General features: G+C 36.3%; 1 protein-coding gene across 1 annotated transcript in view; it reads right to left on the bottom strand.

The window, feature by feature from the left end:
- Positions 1 to 19,557, bottom strand: part of SEC23A (SEC23 homolog A, COPII coat complex component) — a 65,270-nt gene that overhangs the window by 6,615 nt on the left and 39,098 nt on the right. The window contains exons 14-19 of the mRNA XM_082835230.1: positions 18,541 to 18,694; positions 11,970 to 12,047; positions 9,366 to 9,527; positions 6,877 to 6,963; positions 5,566 to 5,721; positions 3,817 to 3,882 (exon numbers count right to left, since the gene is read on the bottom strand). Coding sequence (XP_082691356.1) covers positions 3,817 to 3,882; positions 5,566 to 5,721; positions 6,877 to 6,963; positions 9,366 to 9,527; positions 11,970 to 12,047; positions 18,541 to 18,694 — 703 coding nt within the window. The remainder of the gene's footprint in view (positions 1 to 3,816; positions 3,883 to 5,565; positions 5,722 to 6,876; positions 6,964 to 9,365; positions 9,528 to 11,969; positions 12,048 to 18,540; positions 18,695 to 19,557) is intronic.

Here is a 19,557-nt window from a genome sequence, read left to right as displayed (position 1 = left end):
AGTGTATTCAGAGTGGAGTAAGAAGTCCAGTTTGGCTAAAAAGACTAAAGAGTAGCTAAAAGTGGACAAAGCTATTTGGAGCATACCACAAAGGACCCTCAATAGCAATATAGAACTTCTATGTAACTTAGTAGGGGGTTATTAAAGATTTCTAGGCAGTGCTTTGACTTAGAACGGCTTTAGGGGGACCACTCTGGCCAGTGCCAAAATGGAGGAAAAGGCTGAAGCCCCAAGAGCAGGTAATTCCAACAGTCTATGTGAATAGTAACAAGGGCCTGACTTCGATTAGTGACAAGGAAAGGAGGGAATGGACAGCGAAAATAAGTCAGTAATTAGGGGCAGAAAGGAGAAGATGTAAATGACTAAAGTTCCAAGCCTTGGGAATTGAGAGAACAGTGGGGCCCTCTATAAAAATAGGAAAGTCAGTCAGTACAAGATAGTGTGAAAGAGTTCAAGTTGGGGCATGCTGCTTATGAAGTGTCTACAGAAAACTCTAGTGCTGTGCAGCAGGCAGTTATAGAAATTCCAGTCTACAGGTCACTGTGAAGCCAAACCAAAGATGGAGATTTACAAGTTAGCCTCAGATGAAAGATGAAGCCATAGGAGTGGATACAATCACCCAGAGAAACAGTGAATGTACAGAATTCAAGGCAAACTTTTTTTTTTTTTGCGGTACGCGGGCCTCTCACTGTTGTGGCCTCTCCCATTGCGGAGCACAGGCTCCGGACGCGCAGGCTCAGTAGCCATGGCTCACGGGCCCAGCCGCTCCACGGCATGTGGGATCTTCCCGGACAGGGGCACGAACCCGTGTCCCCTGCATCGGCAGGCCGACTCTCAACCACTGCGCCACCAGGGAAGCCCAAGGCAAACTTTTGAGGCACCTCTATATTCAAAGGAAAAGGACCTTAATCCCAATTACTGCTTCGTTGCTCTTCTAACCAGCCTGGACCCCACATTCAGTTATCTAACTTCGTTCTCAATTATTCTACTCCCTTTGCTGTGTCCATCTTTCTTACCTCCAGTCCTAAATTAGCCCCAATGCAATGTCTGAATTACAAAGCACGGCTAGAGAACATTACAGAAGCATGCTCAAGAAACTGTTAGTAAATAAAATGGACCCTCACCATGCTGTAAAAGTCTTTTATTCATCTTCTGTTGCTTTCTTATATTCCCTATAGCTGTTTTTAATCTTTTCTATTTTCTAGTTTTAACCCCAGCATTTCTCTCTCTTAGCAAATAATCTTTTACTGAAAAGAAACAGGCTTATCCAATGTGAGTTTTCTCTCCACCTCAAAAATCTTTCTCTGTCTTCACCCTTCTTCTCACCCTTTGCTTTTGCAGAAAGAAATGTCCTGCCTCCTTACCAATGCTTAACCACCACACAATGCGTGTGATCACAGTGTCTCCTTTTGAGGATCTTAAACATCTATACACTGTTCCTTTGTGTCTCCCCTACATTAGCTCCTTACACTTGGTCCACAAATAAATTCTGTGCCCTTACTGTAGTAACAATCATCCTACCCTTCACTCAGGCTAAATTTGCAAAAGAATCATTTATACACACACACACACACACACACACACACACACACACACACAGAATCATTTACACTTATGACCTCCACTTCTTTACCACCTACTAATTCCTTACAATCTATCTGCTACTCAACCACTATATTAAAGCTGCTTACCAAGGGCCAAAAATAACCTCCTAATCATCAAAGCAAGTGTCTGCAGCACCTCAATATTTGCTACTCCCTTCTTCTTCCTTCTATAACGTCCTCCCTCATCATTTAGGATGTGGTATTCTTCTAATTTTCCTTCCACTTCTCTGATTATTTATAAAATATTCCTACCACTTGTACTTCCTCAAGGTTTTATCTCATCCTTGCTTTGCCTCTCTATTCTCTCCTTGGACAAGAATCCACTGTGATGACTTTAAGTATCACTTGTCTATGAATCCTTGCCCTGATCACCAAACCCAAATTCTCAACAATCTGCTCAATTTGGGCATCTAGATGGTATCTCAAACTCAAAGTCTAAACCCAAACATTTTCAGGAATTCCCTGGTGGTCCAGTGGTTAGCACTCTGCGCTCTCACTGCCAAGGGACAGGATTCAATCCTTGGTCAGGGAACTAAGATCCCACAAACAATGTGGCAAAAAAATAAAATAAAACAAAAAATAAATAAAATCAAACATTTTCTTTCTACCCTCCCACTTACTGGCACATGTTCTCCTCAGTTACCCAGGCTCAAAACCCCATATTACCTTGTTCTCCCTCAACTATTTATTTTTCAGAAATTCAAACCTAGAGAAAAGTACAATGAACAAACACCCACATACTCTAAACATAAAATCACCGATCAACATTTGCCACATTTTCTTTATGTTTCTATATATTTTTCCTTTTCTTTTTCTTCTTGTTAAATAATTTCTGCAAGTTGAAGACATCATGATATTTTACCCCCAAACACTTCAGGATATATCTCTCAAGATCAAGGACAATCTCCTACATAACCACAACACCATTATCACACTCAAGAAATTTAATAATATTATACTAGTATCTGACATATAGTCCACATTCAAATATCACAAATCATCCCAAGTATGTTCTTTATAAGCTGTTCTCTCTCTCTAATCCAGAATTCAGTCAGAATTCACATTTTGCATATAGCTGTCTTGCCCTGGGGTAAGTTTTCCTTTCCTGCAACTTCTAATCAAATCTCACCGAGTCTACTTTTGAAATATCGCTCAGATCTACTCTTTTTCACCATCTCGTCTTCCTTCCCTTTCACTTGGATTACTTCGATAGATACAGTTTCAACCTACACACTGCTCCCAATTAATCTTAAGATTCGACTGTATTATCTAAGACTCAAATTTGCCCCTCTGTCCAAAAACCTTCAATAACATTCCATTACTTACCAAATAAAGACTCAGCTCCTCAGTCCTCAGCCTGGCATTGAAGAGTCTCCACAATTTGGCTGCACAATATATTGCCAACTTATAGTTCTACTATTCATCCCTATGTGTACCCTTTACCTTACTCCATACTGTCTTCTCCCTAGAATTCCCTTCCTCATACAATTTCTACTTACTGGATTAATAACCACTCTAAAAGGAAATGTCTCTTTTTCTGAGCTCTATTCTGACACCCTCTCCTGCTGCCACCATGTGACCTCTTCCACTCCTCCTCATCTATCCCCCTGTAATACTTTAAATCTTCCTAAAAGCACATAGCCCACTCGGCCTTGTACTTTAACTACTTAGGTATGTATTTTATTTCTAATACTAGACTACAAGCTCTTCAAAGGCAGGGATGATCACTGTGGATCTTAAAGTACCAATACAAAGTCATGAAGATTGGAACACTTGATAAATGTTGATATATTATATCAAGAGGTAGGACTTCCACCAAATTAAAATATATTAATAATGATTTCCAGGCTTCCAGCCTCTCCTGCTCAACCACAATCCCTGACCACTCCCAGCTTACTGTGGCCTTTTATAGTTCATAGTCTAGCATTAAGCTTGAATCATCACCTCCTATCTCATATTATACACTTTATTGCTTTTTGTCTCAAGGGTAAAGTGTTAAGCTTGAAATATGAAGGGGTTCTATCTATTTGATATAATCACTTTTTTATTTTCTGTGGTGCCACCAAATGCTAATTCTATTTTCGACTCTTATTTTTTTATTACTTTTCCAACAGACATTACCAAATACATAGGAAAAAATGTAGCATTCACTAAAATAACAAACTATAATAACACAAAGAAATAATTTCCAACATCTGCTATTTACACTTACCTGTCCCCAGGCATACATATTATTATGAGTCTGTGAAGGGTTGACTTTCGAAAGCAGGAAACGCGCCTTAAAAGCAAAGAAGAAATAACATTATCCATCAAAAATAGATTTGGTCAATATAGGCTAAACAAATGTATTATACTATCTAAACTCAATTTTATTTAATATGTTTTGGTCAAATTAACTTTATTAAAATGCAACTTTAAAAAAATGAACTAAAGTTTGAAATATATAGGCCACTATATGTTACACATAAATAATAAATGTAACCTCTTCTCGCCAAATCATACATACATAATAACATTCATAGTAACAAATACAAATTGTTGAGTCCAAAACTCAGCATATAAAGATTATGTCTGCAACAATTATGACAAGGTTACTGTGACATTTACCAAATACCTAGTCTGAAATGTCATCAGAGGTTGGAAGTCCCCAAAAATGATAAAAATAAAAGCCATGAAAACCTATACATGTTCTTTTACTTTAAACAATGACTCTCAAACTTTTTTAAACTGTAGGCTATTCCATGAGAGCACTTACCCAACGTTTTACCCATCTATCCACTATGCCTTATCATCATTAAATAATAACCAGAATAAAAGAGGAAGACAGCACTACATGTGGTGAAACATCAATGAGAGAACCAGTCATAAATTATTATTACATGTTGGAAGAACAAGGACAGTCCTGCCTTTTGAAATTTAGTACCATATAAAATCTTTTCCTACTCTCAAAGTAGAAACACAAGAGCACTGGCTCACGAGTCAGAACGTCTGGATTCAAATCCCAGTTCCTCCATTTACTATGTTTCCTTGGCCACAAGTATCCTAAGTCTCAGTTTTATTATCTGTAAAATGGAGGTAACAATAGGACTGCTATGAGAATCAAATGAGGGAAGGTATGTAAAGTGCTAACTATCAGCTTTGCAAATTCTCAATACAGGGTAGCTTCTATTATAGTAAAACCCTAATAATAATTGCTATCATTTCTGAATAATAGTTACTGATATTTATTACCTACTATGTAATACTGTGCTAGGCACTAGGGATACATTAATAAACAAAGCAACATCTGTGCTTTTAAGGAACAAGTGAAACAAACTTATAATAATCTACAATTAATTTATATAACTCTAATAAGAATTACAAGGGAGCAGTAAAAGTGTTTTAAGAGTGTATGTTAAGGGGTCCTGAGTCTTCTGTAAGGCCCAAAAGGGCTATGTGTATATGTACATGTATCTTATTTAATCCTCATAATTCTAAAAATTACACACCTTTTTACAATGCCATAATGCTTTCCTATTATATTTCCTAGAAAATTGAAATGACAGAATGAGGAAAACAGAAGAACATTATGTTACCACAAACTTCGTATTCATAGACTTTACCAGTAAGTAAACAGATTTAAGAAAAGTACACTAAATTATTTCCAAGTTGTTTATATCTTCTTGCTCAACTAAAGCTTGCATACCACCATAATGCCATCCTGGCTCCTTACTAGAGCTGGGCTGGAGGAAGAAGATGGGATAAACCACCAGCTTTAGACAGCTAGTCAATAATCTTACTACTCTGCTCTCAAAGCTAAAGCAAAAAGCAAGCATACCTTCCCCTGGAAACCATCTGCCCATCTCCTTCCTTTTTTATGTGCCTGGTGAAGCAGTCTATTCAAATTAACGTCAGAAGGCAAGTAGGATCAACTCGTAAAACAAGCAACAAACAAACACACAAACAAATTAACAGTAGTTACCTGACTGCCCCCATGTTCAGTGTCAATGTATCTCGGCATTGGAAATCTGGAGTGAAGGATCTCCTGTGCATCATCCACTGGGGCTTGCAGAAGGTGGCGGAAATTTTCATATTCTGGCATGTCCTGGTATCCCGACTTACGCCACTGAGCTATGGTCTAATTTTACAACAGTTAAAAAATTATGACTTTTTTTCTTGCCTAACCAAAAACTTTAAGAGATTTTTTTCAAATGAAGCAATCTTCAGAAAATAAGAAAATTACAGAACATTATCCTATTTTTTTTTTGAGTTACAAATTTTTTTAAGTTACAAATCCTAATTTCAGTATTCTTGAGTAAACAGATGCAAAATTAGGATATTTCTTCTCCTTTAAAAGTAAAAAGAAATAATAATTCAGCCAGAACAATTGTAAAACGCTATACTTATCATATTAATGTTAGCTAAAAGCTATCTACCTAAGTTTATGATAAATAAGGGGGATTTTCACTACAGAAGATTTCCTAGAGACTTCAAAATTAATGACCTACTATTATGAAGTCTGTACCAATGGAGTTACATTCTCCCAAGATACATAAACATAAAAACTTTAATAATAATAATAGCAATAATATTATAAAAATAATATACCTGTAAAAGAGCATCTGAATCAATTCTTTTATTAAGGAAAATGACTCCAAAAACCATGTAATTAAATCATCCACAACTTTAAACCTGGCTTGATTTCTAAGTTAACTGAATCAATTAACTGAATCAATCAATGTATACTCTATATTGCTTTATATCTCCATATTTAACAGAGGAACAGTCATCTGCATTTCTGATTTCTCATTTAAGCACATTAATGAGCTATTGAAGAAACAAAAGTACAAAAAGACAAAAGATATAAGCAAAAAACCTAGCTCTGTCATATCATAGACATTACTCTTAAAAGGTAAACAGCACTAGTAACTGGTATCAATTAAAAATAATAATCAATAGGTCTTTTAAAGTCCTGGATAATATCACTTAAAGTAATATTTTGAATAAGGTCTTCACCATTACAGTGCAAATCTAAAATCATTTATAATTAAAACACTGGAAAAATATATCTGCTGAAGTTACTAGAATACTAGACTATAAGCTTGAGTGTAGGTTTGTGAAAAAAAGAGATCTGTATCTCTCAAAGAATCTAGATTTACACATATCTTATAAAAGTGGAAATAAAGCTTATCATAGAGGAAACACTAGTCATATAGTAAAGGGGGAAAGCTTCTATGAATAAAAAGACTTTATTGAACCTACGTGCTTAGCTTTAAATGCTACGGACTCTTACCTCACCATGATAAATCAAAATCTGGAAAAATGTGTCCATAAGGAGAATACGATCTGCAAGAATGCTGCTGCTATCAAGAAGAACCGGCTGACACAAAGAAAACAACGGAAGAGGAAACAGGAAAACATAATTAAAAACATAAAACTGATCTTTCTAGGATATTTTAAATTTTTAAATTTATTACCTTATTACATAAAACCTCTTAGTATTATGAATTCTCAAAGTATATTTCAATTTAACTTTCTGAGGAATCTCTAAACTGAAGTAACAATTGAAAAATAGAGTCCAGTCAAGAGGAAAGAGTCTAACTGATGGTGGCACCACTGAGTGAGAGGGGAAAGGCTTGGGAAAGAACAAATTTGGAGATGGAAAATTAGTACTGAATATGAAATAGAAGGAAGTGGCCTGAACTTGGGTATCACATGCACAAAGATGGTAATTAAAGCTATATGGTGAGACTGCACCACTTAGAGAAAGGGAAGCTATAGAAGAAGTCAGAGATTGAGCCCGGAGCACGCCAACACTTAGAGGTCGGAAAGGGAGAAACCAGCAGGGAGAGACTGAGAAGGAACAGACAGTGAGGAGGAGGAGGAGTAGGTGTTGTAGGTGTCAGAGAAGCCTACAGCAAAAGGTTTTCAAGGAAAATCCTCAAGGTAAATATTGTTGAGAGTTCCGGCAAGATGAAGGCTTTGGTGACCTTCATAAGAGTTGTTTCAGCATAATTTTGGGACAAGAGGAGTTCCCTGGTGGCCTAGTGGTTAGCATCCTGAACTTTCACTGCTGTGGCCTGGGTTCAATCCCTGGTCAGGAAACTGAGATACCGCAAGCTGCACGGTGCGGCCAAATAAAAAAAATTAAAAAATTAGGGACAAGACTTTAACTAATATAGGTTGAAAAGAGAATGTGACATGGGAACATATAGACAAGTAACTTTCTGCATTTAGCTGTGACTGGGACCAGAGAAATGTGGTGGCAATTAGAGAAAATGTGAAGTCCAGGGGCTTTTTGTTTAACACGAGCGCTATTAAGGTTTCTATGTTAATGAGAATGATCCTGATGAGAGAAAGTGATGATGCAGAAGAGAAAGAGGATAACTTCAAAAGCAAAGTCTTAAGAAAGGAAGCTAATGGGATTCATGGATTAAACAGAGAGCTTGAAATTTGATAGGAGTAGGCAGTGGGATTCCAATTTTCTTCTAAACAGTTTTCTACATTTTCCAGATGTCTACAACTTACATATATTACTATGATGATAAGAAAACAAGTTACTTCTAAAACTTTTTTCCTGATTCAAAGAACTACAAAACCAAACATAGACCAACATATTAAAAATGCATTTTCTAGAAAAGTAGAAACTATGACAAATTACTTTAAAAATTATAGTAACAAAATACAACATTTTAAGGGACTTCCCTGGTGGCGCAGTGGTTAAGAATCCACCTGCCAATGCAGGGGACACAGGCTCAAGCCCTGGTCCGGGAAGATCCCACATGCCGTGGAACAACTAAGCCCGTGCGCCACAACTACTGAGCCTGTGCTCTAGAGCCCATGAGCCACAACTACTAAGTTTGTGTGCCACAACTATTGAAGCTCAGGTGCCTAGAGCCCGTGCTCGGCAACAAGAGAAGCCACCGCAATGAGAAGCCCGTACACCACAACGAAAAGTAGCCCCCGCTCGCCACAACTAGAGAAAGCCTGGGTGCAGCCACAAAGACCCAACACAGCCAAAAACAAATAAATAAAAAATAAATTAATTAATTTAAAAAAATACAACATTTTACCCACTATTTTTTACAAAACAGTGAATAAAGGCATCATTAGAGATCATTAATCAGTAGATATTATAAATATTCTCTTTATAATAACCTTTCCTAAAGTATTATTTTCATACTTTTAAGTAGTGTAACAGATAATTTTAACCTTAGAATGGAAAAACTCTTTATTTAATAATAGGTTAAAATAAGTGTGACAGTTTTCTAAGAAGGCAAAATGGATGATTTTATCACTTTTTTAAGTATATCTTTATAATCAACTGTATCTTTTGTTCCAAAAAGACTATAGGAGAATGAGACTATATTAAAACAAGAAGTTCTGTTTAGACAGAATGCCCTAATTGTCAGACACTAAACTCTGGAATACAGTTTCTAGAATCATCACTACCTCTAGACATTGTTAAAGACATAAGAATAATCATGAGCCCTATAGGATTTAATCAACTAAACGACTAGACAAAATGATCTTTAAAAAGTCTCTTCTACCTCATTGTTGTTTTATTTTTTAATGATTTCCTAATACAGCCTAGCATTGTATATAGCATATAGTAAGCACTCATAAATATTTTTAAGTGAATATATGAATAACTTAAGATAACTACACTTGAATTAAATTCTTATATTTAATAACTATATTTAAAGAAAAACCTAGTTGTTTTATTTTTTTAATAGCACACATCACAGTAACAAAACCAATTTCTTTTTCTGTCCCTCTTACCTCTGGTGGTCCACTAAAAGAATATGCATACAGAATAGGCTGAATCATGATTAGAGACTGGGTCAAATCTTGACGCATAAAATGGTGACGATAATATGAACTCTCGTCAGGACTATTGTTAAACACTTGCAAGAAAGGAGATCTTCTTAAATGAAACATAAACTATAAGATAAAACATGTGAGATAGCTTTTACTGATTTTAATATTACAACAGAAGTTTACTACTACAAAAGCATTTGATTACAACCATTAACACAATAAAACAACACCTTACAATAAGAACATTCTAAATTGTATTTCTCAGAAAGAATCTTACTCATGATATTTATCAGTTACTTAAAAATATAATTCAACAACAACTTAAAAATTAAAGAAAAAAGATGACTCAAAAGGAAAACAAGAATAGGGACAAAAACCCCTCGCTCAGATCTAAGTTATTAGAGACTGATGCTAGGTGATGCATTAGCAGCAACCTTTGTTTTTATTCTTCATCTCTCTGTCCACATCTCTGAGCCTTTTTATTTCTATTCATTACCACCACCAAAAGACTCTAAGAGAACATAAAAATAGATTAACAGATAGATCCCCAAAACTGCACTGGTTTAAAAAAAAAAGGACATATATACCCACTTATTTCTTAATATTTAAGGTCTCCTTTATCCTTAAGAAACATTCTCTAGACTTTGTTTCATAATTTCTTTCTCCTTTCCTTTTCTCCCCTTCTACCTACTCCTCATGTGAAAGAGATCAAAAAGGGGGTGAATTAGGCCTGAATGAAGGACAGCTACACTGTCCTTTGACACCAGGGGTCTTTGATATAACCAATAGGATCAGCTCCAAAATACTCCCATTTGTCTTTTAGTTACTTCTCTCAACTTCCTTCAGCCCTCAGGTCTCAAGTGCCTACATGCTGCCCTGCCTGGGACTCATTCCACAGCTCTCTCCCAACACATGCCACTCATTGAAATTCTTATTCCTGTTCCTTTTTTCAGTGATCCATAATTCATTGAGAGGCTCTCTCATCCCTTACCACTTCAATCATTCTTGTTTACTTACAAAAATGTATAATTGGTAAATCTGGGGGTAAATATTTTATAAATGAAGACCTCCCTTAGATTTAGTTTATGTCACCTTTTAGAAGATCATAAGGCTTTGAAAACCCAAAGAAAAAAGCACTTCTGGGTCCTCTGGCTCTCTACTTTCAATGAGAGGAAAAGATGGGATGCCCAGATCTCTTGGAAGATCCAAAAGCCCAAAGAGAAGGCTTGGAGAGGGAGAGAAGAGAAAGTAAGGAAAGTGTGGAGAATTTAGTCAAATACTTAGACTAATGCCCTCAATTCCCTTTCCTATTAGTTTCTCTATGAAGATGAGGCCTGAGAATTCCCAAAACACAAAGGGTTGCCTCCCTTAAGACAAATAGACCCTGCCTTTTCCTAGCTCCCCAAAACCTCAACCAGAGATTTAGGAAAGTCTCCCCCTATAAACATGGAGCTTCTAGATTACAGATTACTAAAAGATTTTCAAAAAATAAGTATAGCTCTTATACTTCAACTTAATAAAGTTGAAGCTTTAAACAAATTTTTTGTGAGCAAAAATTTGAATTTCCACATCTCAATATTAATCATCCTTCCAGACTGAGCTAAAACAAAACACTACCTCTTCTATAAAGATATATCAGGGCTTCCCTGGTGGCGCAGTGATTGAGAGTCCGCCTGCCGATGCAGGGGACACGGGTTCGTGCCCCGGTCCGGGAAGATCCCACATGCTGCGGAGCGGCTGGGCCCGTGAGCCTGCGCGTCCGGAGCCTGTGCTCCGCAACGGGAGAGGCCACAACAGCGAGAAGCCCGCGTACCGCCAAAAAAAAAACAAAGATATATCAAATCATCCATTTGGAAGGATTCTTTAAAGTTTCCTTTAAATGTTATATATCTCTCATAGTATTTCTCACTTTCTTTTCTGTGTTATTTATGTATATTTCATATCTCACTCTTCAGAATGAAAGCTCCTTGAAAGTGGGATCCATGTCAGCCATCTCTATTCTCCTAAATTCCTTGCACATAGTATATACTCAGTTGAATAAATATTATCTCTATTACTCATCATATAAACAACCTAGACTTTTAAAAATATCTATCGAAACAACACATAGACTCCACTACCCAAGTGGAAAAGGTTCTATAAGATAAATCAAATTAGCTTCTTTTCTATTTATCTGGGATGTCCCCATAAAGTTGTTCTCAGGCAATGAGACCATGCTATAAGACTAGCTGATTTGTAAAATTACTTCCTTTTGGTACTACTGTAATTAGTTAGATTCCTTATATCAGATGGAAAGCTAATCTGCTTCACACCTAATTCTACTCCACAGTAGGGTTCCAGTGTAAATTTCTACTCAACACAAATAAATGCTATCTGCAAGGCCATCATAAAAATAGTACATACTTTTCACTAGCTATTCAAGCATAATACTAATTTCTTAACTATCTCAAAACTTAAAACCTAACCAAAAGAATGACCCTATAAAATGAGTAATAAAAGACAACAGGAAAAGTGAAACCCAATGCTCCTGTCAACACTAAGAACACGGACCTTTTATCTACTTACCTGTGGATAAAGGGAGAAAGTTTCTGAAAATCTGAAGGAACTTGGATCATCTTTGTGATACTCTCCAAATTTCTGACACTAAATAAAATAAAACATGTTAGTAATATATTCCCTGGCACAGAGCTAAAACTTTGTCTGTGCATACTCTATTTTTTTGAATGTTTGTCACTTTTAATTCAGGAACTATGAACAAACATAAACAATTCTGTTTAAAAAAAGAATTTCCAAATCTGTTCTGTATGATAACACACAAAATTGCTTGGGACACAAATTAAAGAGAGCAAATATGTCCCATCAGCTGCATACTCTATTTTTAAAGTTATTACTCTTTAGGAGGCAAGATACTTGATATAGGATAAAACTGGAATATTTACTTATAGACTTACCAAGAGAATGATTACAACCAAAGACATAAACTTGAATTTTGGAAACAAATAATACATTGCTCCAATGCAAAACAACTCATCTTAAAATGTTTGAATTTTTTTAACTAAGTGTCTCTGATAGCAAATAAAGAGCTCTTGGATGATGGCCAGAAGAGCTCAACAGGCACCCCCTAAGACTCTGCTTAAAAAAGACAATAGTCTACTGACAGAAAGATGCACTATCAAAATACCATAGTGGCTCCAAAGGCAAATTGATGGTATAAAATTGGGTACACTAGAAAAAAGACCAAAAAGAAAGAACTGTTGAAGAAAATCAAGATCAACAGGTAAACCGGTAAAGAAGAAATGCAAAGGCAGAAAGTGGAAGGAAATCAAGGAGACACATACTCTAGCAACAGAGAAGTAAACCCTCTATGATAATGTGACAAAAGGCATCTAAATAACTGAGATAATCCACATGAGAAAGTGCTTAGCACAATGACTGACACTAAGCACTCAATAAATGTTAGCTTCCTCTCGTTCTTGAGCAAAGTCTCTGACCTGAAAAGTTTTTATAGTACTTATGTAACTGGTCTACTTCCTGGCAACGTTTATCGGTACTTGAATATGATCAAGGGCAAAAACAATAAGCAAAAAATAACAAAAGGTTCACTGTTGCAAGTAGTACAGGACTTTTACAGCCTAAAATGTTCAACTAAATAATTTATGTAGTTATCTGTGCCTTAAAGAGCACATACGAAGGCCTAATTGGTTTGATCACATTTTTTGGCTTCCAGGAAAAATCATTTCAGAACCACAGTTATCCAAAGGATAGAAAAGCTATAGTTGTAGCACTAATCCTCAGAAAATAGATCTTGGTATGTGGGAATAAGAATGTTTCTGTCTTCAAAGCCCCCTAATAACACTTCACTGACGAAACTTACAGAGTTGGATAATAATCTTCACTGTCCAGTATGAAAGTCACTAGCTATGATCCAATTTAAATTAATTAAATTGTATTAAAATCCAGTTCCTCAGTTGCACTAGCCATATTTCAAGTGCTCAAGAGCCACATGTGGGTAGTAGTTCCATAATGGACAGTGTCGAACACAGAACATTTCCACCACTGTAGAAAGTTCTCTTGGACAGTGCTGATCTAGAATATAAAAATACACTTGAGATCTAGAATATCAAACACATTGAAAAGATTTTGTGGAAAAGCCAATATGTCACACATTATCTGATTTGATTATAAATAAGATTGGTAACTTTTTCACATGTTTATTGGTCACTTGCATTCCTTCTTTTGCTAATTCCTTGCTCATCACCTTTGCTCATCTTTTGCCCAAATACTACTGATTTGTAACAGCTCTTGTACATGAAAATTTTCACATTCTGTCATACATATGACAAATGTTGGCATGAAATTCTGCTAATAGTATTTTTACCACACAGACTTTTGTCTCATTTTAATGCAATAAAATCTTTTAATATTTTTATTTAATGGTTCCTGATTTTACCTTTCATGTATAAAATCCTTCTGCATCCAGAGGCTAAACACATATTAACCTATTTTTTGATAAATATCATCTATACTCTACCAAAGACAACAATATAAATTTTGTATAATATACACATACATAAATTTCTAATCTTTGGGTTACTTCTTAAAATTTTTTTGAACACTTATCAAATGCCCCAGCATTAGTTACTGGAATCATGAGGAGTAGTCCTTATTTACAACCCAAACAAAACACTAATAAAAATGAGCAAAAAGATTGAAGCATAAAGGAGGTATATCAAAGATCCACCGTTTGAGTTATTTAGAAGTAATAAGACTGGGCAGATAAAGCATCAGTAATACAATTTTCTTGAGGAAAATAACAACACTTGCAAGAAGTTTAGTCATGTCTTCAATTCAGCAATTAGTTATGCATAAAGCCATCCACATAAATGGGCCCAAAGGGTCACAGCATAACCTCTATAAGAAAATGGTAGGGCTTCCCTGGTGGCGCAGTGGTTGAGAGTCTGCCTGCTGATGCAGCGGACACGGGTTCGTGCCCCGGTCCGGGAAGACCCCACATGCCGTGGAGTGGCTAGGCCCATGAGCCATGGCCACTGAGCCTGCACGTCTGGAGCCTGTGCTCCTCAATGGGAGAGGCCACAACAGTGAGAGGCCCGCATACCGCAAAAAAAAAAAAAAAAAGAAAATGGTAATGACAAAAGTGGTCCTCCTTAAAAACAGCACAACTGAAGTGCCTGGTCCCACTGGTATAGCAAGAAGAAAACCTAGCTGTGATAAAACTTGCAAGGAAAGCCCCAAGAGTCTTAAACAAGAGAGATTTCCTGGGAATGAAATTTCCTGAGAAATGATTTCCTGAGAGATGAACTGTTTATCCATCGTAGCTAGCAGCACAGCTGAAGGGAGTAGTTAGTGGGTAAACCAAAGGTCAAAGATGAAAAAAATCAAATAGTAATTTTAAGTTATACGAAGATGTCATTCAGTAGAAAAGGTCAGAAGCCAAAAAGGTAAGGAAGGAACAGATCCATGAAGCCAGACACAAGATGGACCCAAACAAGAGTCTGAGAATGGAAGCAGCATATATCATGTGTTATACCGATATCTTAAGTGATTCTGACCAAGGAGAATGAAAGCTTATATTAAAGCTGTCAGAAGCAAATGTGGTACCAGCACCAATCTGGCCATATGATGCTCATTAGCTACAAAATAGTTTTTAAAAAGATGTTTATTTCTGTTTTTTTTTCTTCTATTTTATCTATTTTAATTGAGGTATAGTAGCTTTACAATGTTGTGTTAGTTTCTGCTGTACAACAAAGTGAATCAGCTATATGTATACATATATCCCCTCCCTCTTAGATCTCCCTCCCACGCTGCTGCCATCCCACCCATCTAGGTCACCACAGAGCACCGAGCTGAGCTCCCTGCGCTATACAGCAGGTTCCCACTAGCTTATTTTTAATTAAAATGACTCTTAGTCATCAAGAAAAAAAGAAAACAGTTATATTCACTATACCAAATTGAGGCAAGAAATTTGTTAGCATAATTTCACAGGTTTTTCATTAGGAAAAAAATTAGAAAAGTGTAGTACCTAAGAGTTATTAATCCTTTCTCTGTTCGTGTTGCTATCATTGTTATAGTTGAAAATTCAGCAATAGGGAATCAGGACAAAAAATGAGGCTAGGGATTTCCCTAGTGGCACAGTGGTTAGGAATCTGCCTGCCAATGCAGGGGACATGGGTTCGATCTCTGGTCTGGGAAGTTCCCACATGCCACGGAGCAACTAAGCCTGTGCACAACTACTGAGCCTGCGCTCTAGAGCCTGAGAGGCCACAACTACTGAGCCCACGAGCTGCAACTACTGAAGCCCACGCACTCTAGAGCCCATGCTACGCAATGAGAGAAGCCACCACAATGAGAAGCTTGCGCCCCACCACGAAGAGTAGCCCCTGCTCTCCGCAACTAGAGAAAGCCCACGCCCAGCAACAAAGACCCAACACAGCCAAAAATAAATAAAATTTTAAAAAATTAAAAAATGAGGCTACACTATGTTAGCTACTTAGAATAGCTTCTATAACTAAGGTTCATCTGTCATCACCTGAAACTTCACTTCAATTGTACACTAATTTGATTCAACCAATTAAAGAAAAGAATGTAAAAACCATATTCCCACCACTTTTACCATATATTAGTCACTAGGGTTTCTATAAGAAACTGTGATCTTTTTAAAAATTATTTTTTGAACTTTGCACACCATATGATGCCAGCCACAGTGATGCAGTTTCCAGGTTATCCTGTTAGCAGTTTCATTGCAGATCTTTTAGTCTCACGTGGCAGTAGGACTATATTCATTTGGATAACTCCATTCTCAGTTTTTGACACAAGACAAGGGGCGGGTCATGGATAATTGATGAAAGCTGTTTTGCAAAGAAAGCACGGCAATAGTCTGATGATATCAGCCTTTCCCTCTGAAACTACCTCCACCAATCCCCTCTTACACACAGTTGCCAGCTGACTCATGGAACAGACAAGCTATACTGCTGTGACAGACGAGCAGAGTATAATTTTCATTATGTCATGACTCGCCTGTCCTCTACCCTCAACTTGCTGCTGTTGTAAACGGTGCAAACTGCAGGATATGTAGCTTAGAATTGAATTATATTGTGAGATTTTTATCATTTTGTACTTTTTGCAACTGTCTCATTCAGTTATTTACAAGACCAAGTCTATGTTATATTTTATTAGCATTTGTGTTTTACAGGCATGTCAAACAATATGGCAATTTTTGAAGCTGAGGTGTGAGAAGAGAAAGATTCTAGACAGAAGCCTACAGAGAATTCCGAAGAATTACAATCCTCTGAGTCATTTCACTAAACCCATACAACAGAACACAGAAAAAGTCCATCTTCACACTGAAAGCTACTTACCAGTGGGTTTTATGTGGGGCTGATAAGCCAAGTTGTACTATCCAATTTTGTGTCATGTCATAACCTACAAATGTAGTACTAGCTCCAGCAAAATGGAAAAAGTACTTTACTACAAATCATAACCATTTGACAAATAAAGGTGCTGATCACTTCAAACAGCTTTTAGACTCTCAAAACAATACAGCGTTTGTTAAAACAAAGTCACAATCAGTGAAAAGGCTCAGGAAGCAAGATACTTCAGAGCAAAATTTATTATCTAGAAAAGGAAAAGTCATATAGTTGATGAGTGCTAACAATGACATGTAAAATTACAGTAAGTAAAATGCTAGGACAAGATGAAGTCTGAGAAACTGAAAAGGTTCCATCTTAAAACAATATAACAAGTGGATGCATTCATGACATGTTACATGATGCTGAAGAGTTTTGTGCAAATTAGCTGAAAAATAACAGCTTCTCTATTCAGGTTGATGAGTCAACGGATTTCACCAATGTCATGTCAAGTTGCTAAATGATAGTGAAATTCAAGAGAACTTTTCTGCTGCCCTAAATAAGCAAAGGTCAAAAATATATTTAATGTTTTGATCCTCTTATATGGAAACAAAAGTCCACCTTGGAGGAACTATGTTGACATTTGTACTGACGGTGTCCAATCAGTGGTTGACTCCAAGAGAGATTTTATGCCTATTGTTAAAAAAAGACAGGCTGATGTCGTCATAAGACTGCTTTATTCACAAAGAGGTGGTAGTGTAAAAACACCCTCAGAAATGAAAGAATAAAAGCTCTGGATGATGCTACAAAAAATGACTAACTTTATTAAACAAAGACTAGTTCCCTCGATAATGTTTTAAAAACTGTGTGAAAATCTAGACAAAGGGCACAAAAACCTCCTGCTACAAACAGAAATTTGATAGCTTAACAGAGAGAGTTCTCAACAGGCTGTTTGAGCTGAAGGGTGAACTGAAGAGGTACTTTCAAGGAAATTATAGGCCAGAATTTGCTGAGTGAAAATGAAGCATTAAGAACAGAACTTGGGACTTCCCTGGTGGCACAGTGCATAAGACTCTGAGCTCCCAATGCAGGGGGCCTGGGTTCAATCCCTGGTCAGGAAATGAGATCCCACATGCATGCCACAACTAAGAAGCCCGCGTGCTGCAACTAAGACCTGGTGCAACCAAATAAATAAATATTTAAAAAAAAAAAAAGAAAGAACAGAACTAAGCATTCTAGGTCATAGTGAAAGTAATGGGCTCCTGACATGTTAAAAGCTCAAGTAAATCATCAGTATCAATAACTTTATTAACATACACTTTGGTCATCTAGATCTAGATAAAAAAGACTTGCCTATATTTTTATATGTTAATGTGTATAATTTTTATACCCTAATTAATTTCTCTTAAAATTTCCATTAAAATGAAAATAGAAAATTTAAACCACAGCAATGAAGGAAAATATGCAAAAAAGGAGTAAAAACAGATATAGTAATTTAGGATTAAATTGGGAATTAATTTCATATCAGCCCTCCAAAATAATAACAATAATAGGTTACATAATTGTCACTCTTTTATTTTGAGGAAAAAAGGCATTTTCATTTACTGGAAGAGATAAATTAACTCTGCTATTCATTAATATGCCTTTCTCAGCAACTTTATTAGGAGTCCCTCATACAGACTTTCAGTTACACTGTCAAGTACCATGAAAGAAAATAATTGACTACAAATAAATGCGTACAGATTTAGAACAGTGTGATGTTTACTTCTTACCAGTCGAATGAGCTGTCTGTCTAGCCATCTAAGCACATCTGGACCTTCTTCTGTTTCTGCTCTATATATTGCCAGTCGAGCCATAAGAATGGCAGCTGCCTCCTGGTCAAAAGATGCAGCAATGTTTTGGATTTGAGTTTGAGCATCTGCCCAGCTAAAGACAAGAAGAAGAAAGCAAGAAGTGCTGCTAAGTTATTATATTCATGATATCATAGTTGGCTGTCACACAGATTTAAATTTAAAACATACAGAAAATTACTTCAATATTTCAAAATTCCAACATTACCTAGAAAAATTAGCTTTAAAAAAAATCACTAGTAGTAGTTTCAGTATAGTACTCACTGTTTTTTAGAAAAATATATCCAAACCTAATAAAATTCTCTAAAATAACTGTAAAGGTCTATTTCCAAACATATTCATTAAAACATTAAGATTTTTACATGTAAAAATGTGTGTGCATATGCACATAGATATACAAGTTGGTATATCAGACTTTAAAAATTCACTTCTTCAATTTTATAAAAGCAAAAATATGGAAATAGAAAAATAAAGTTTTCTGCCAGACTAAGTAATTGTCATTTACTAAACTGGAAAATGAATAAACTATCAGAATATTTTCTCATTGGTCTTTAGTTCAATTATTAGTGATAAAAATTAAATAATTAATATTATTATTTTTACATCTTCATTGGAGTATAATTGCTTTACAATGGTGTGTTAGTTTCTGCTTTATAACAAAGTGAATCAGTTATACATATACATATATCCCCATATCTCTTCCCTCTTGTGTCTCCCTACCTCCCACCCTCCCTATCCCACCCCTCTAGGTGGTCACAAAGCACCGAGCTGATCTCCCTGTGCTATGCAGCTGGTTCCCACTAGCTATCTATTTTAAGTTTGGTAGTGTATATATGTCCATGCCACTCTCTCACTTTGTCACAGCTTACCCTTCCCCCTCCCCATATCCTCAAGTCCATTCTCTAGTAGGTCTGTGTCTTTATTCCTGTCTTACCCCTA

Source organism: Leucopleurus acutus (assembly GCF_964270905.1).
Source record: "Leucopleurus acutus genome assembly, chromosome: 1".
Taxonomy (NCBI): domain Eukaryota; kingdom Metazoa; phylum Chordata; class Mammalia; order Artiodactyla; family Delphinidae; genus Leucopleurus; species Leucopleurus acutus.
This window is presented reverse-complemented; position numbering and strand designations above follow the sequence as displayed.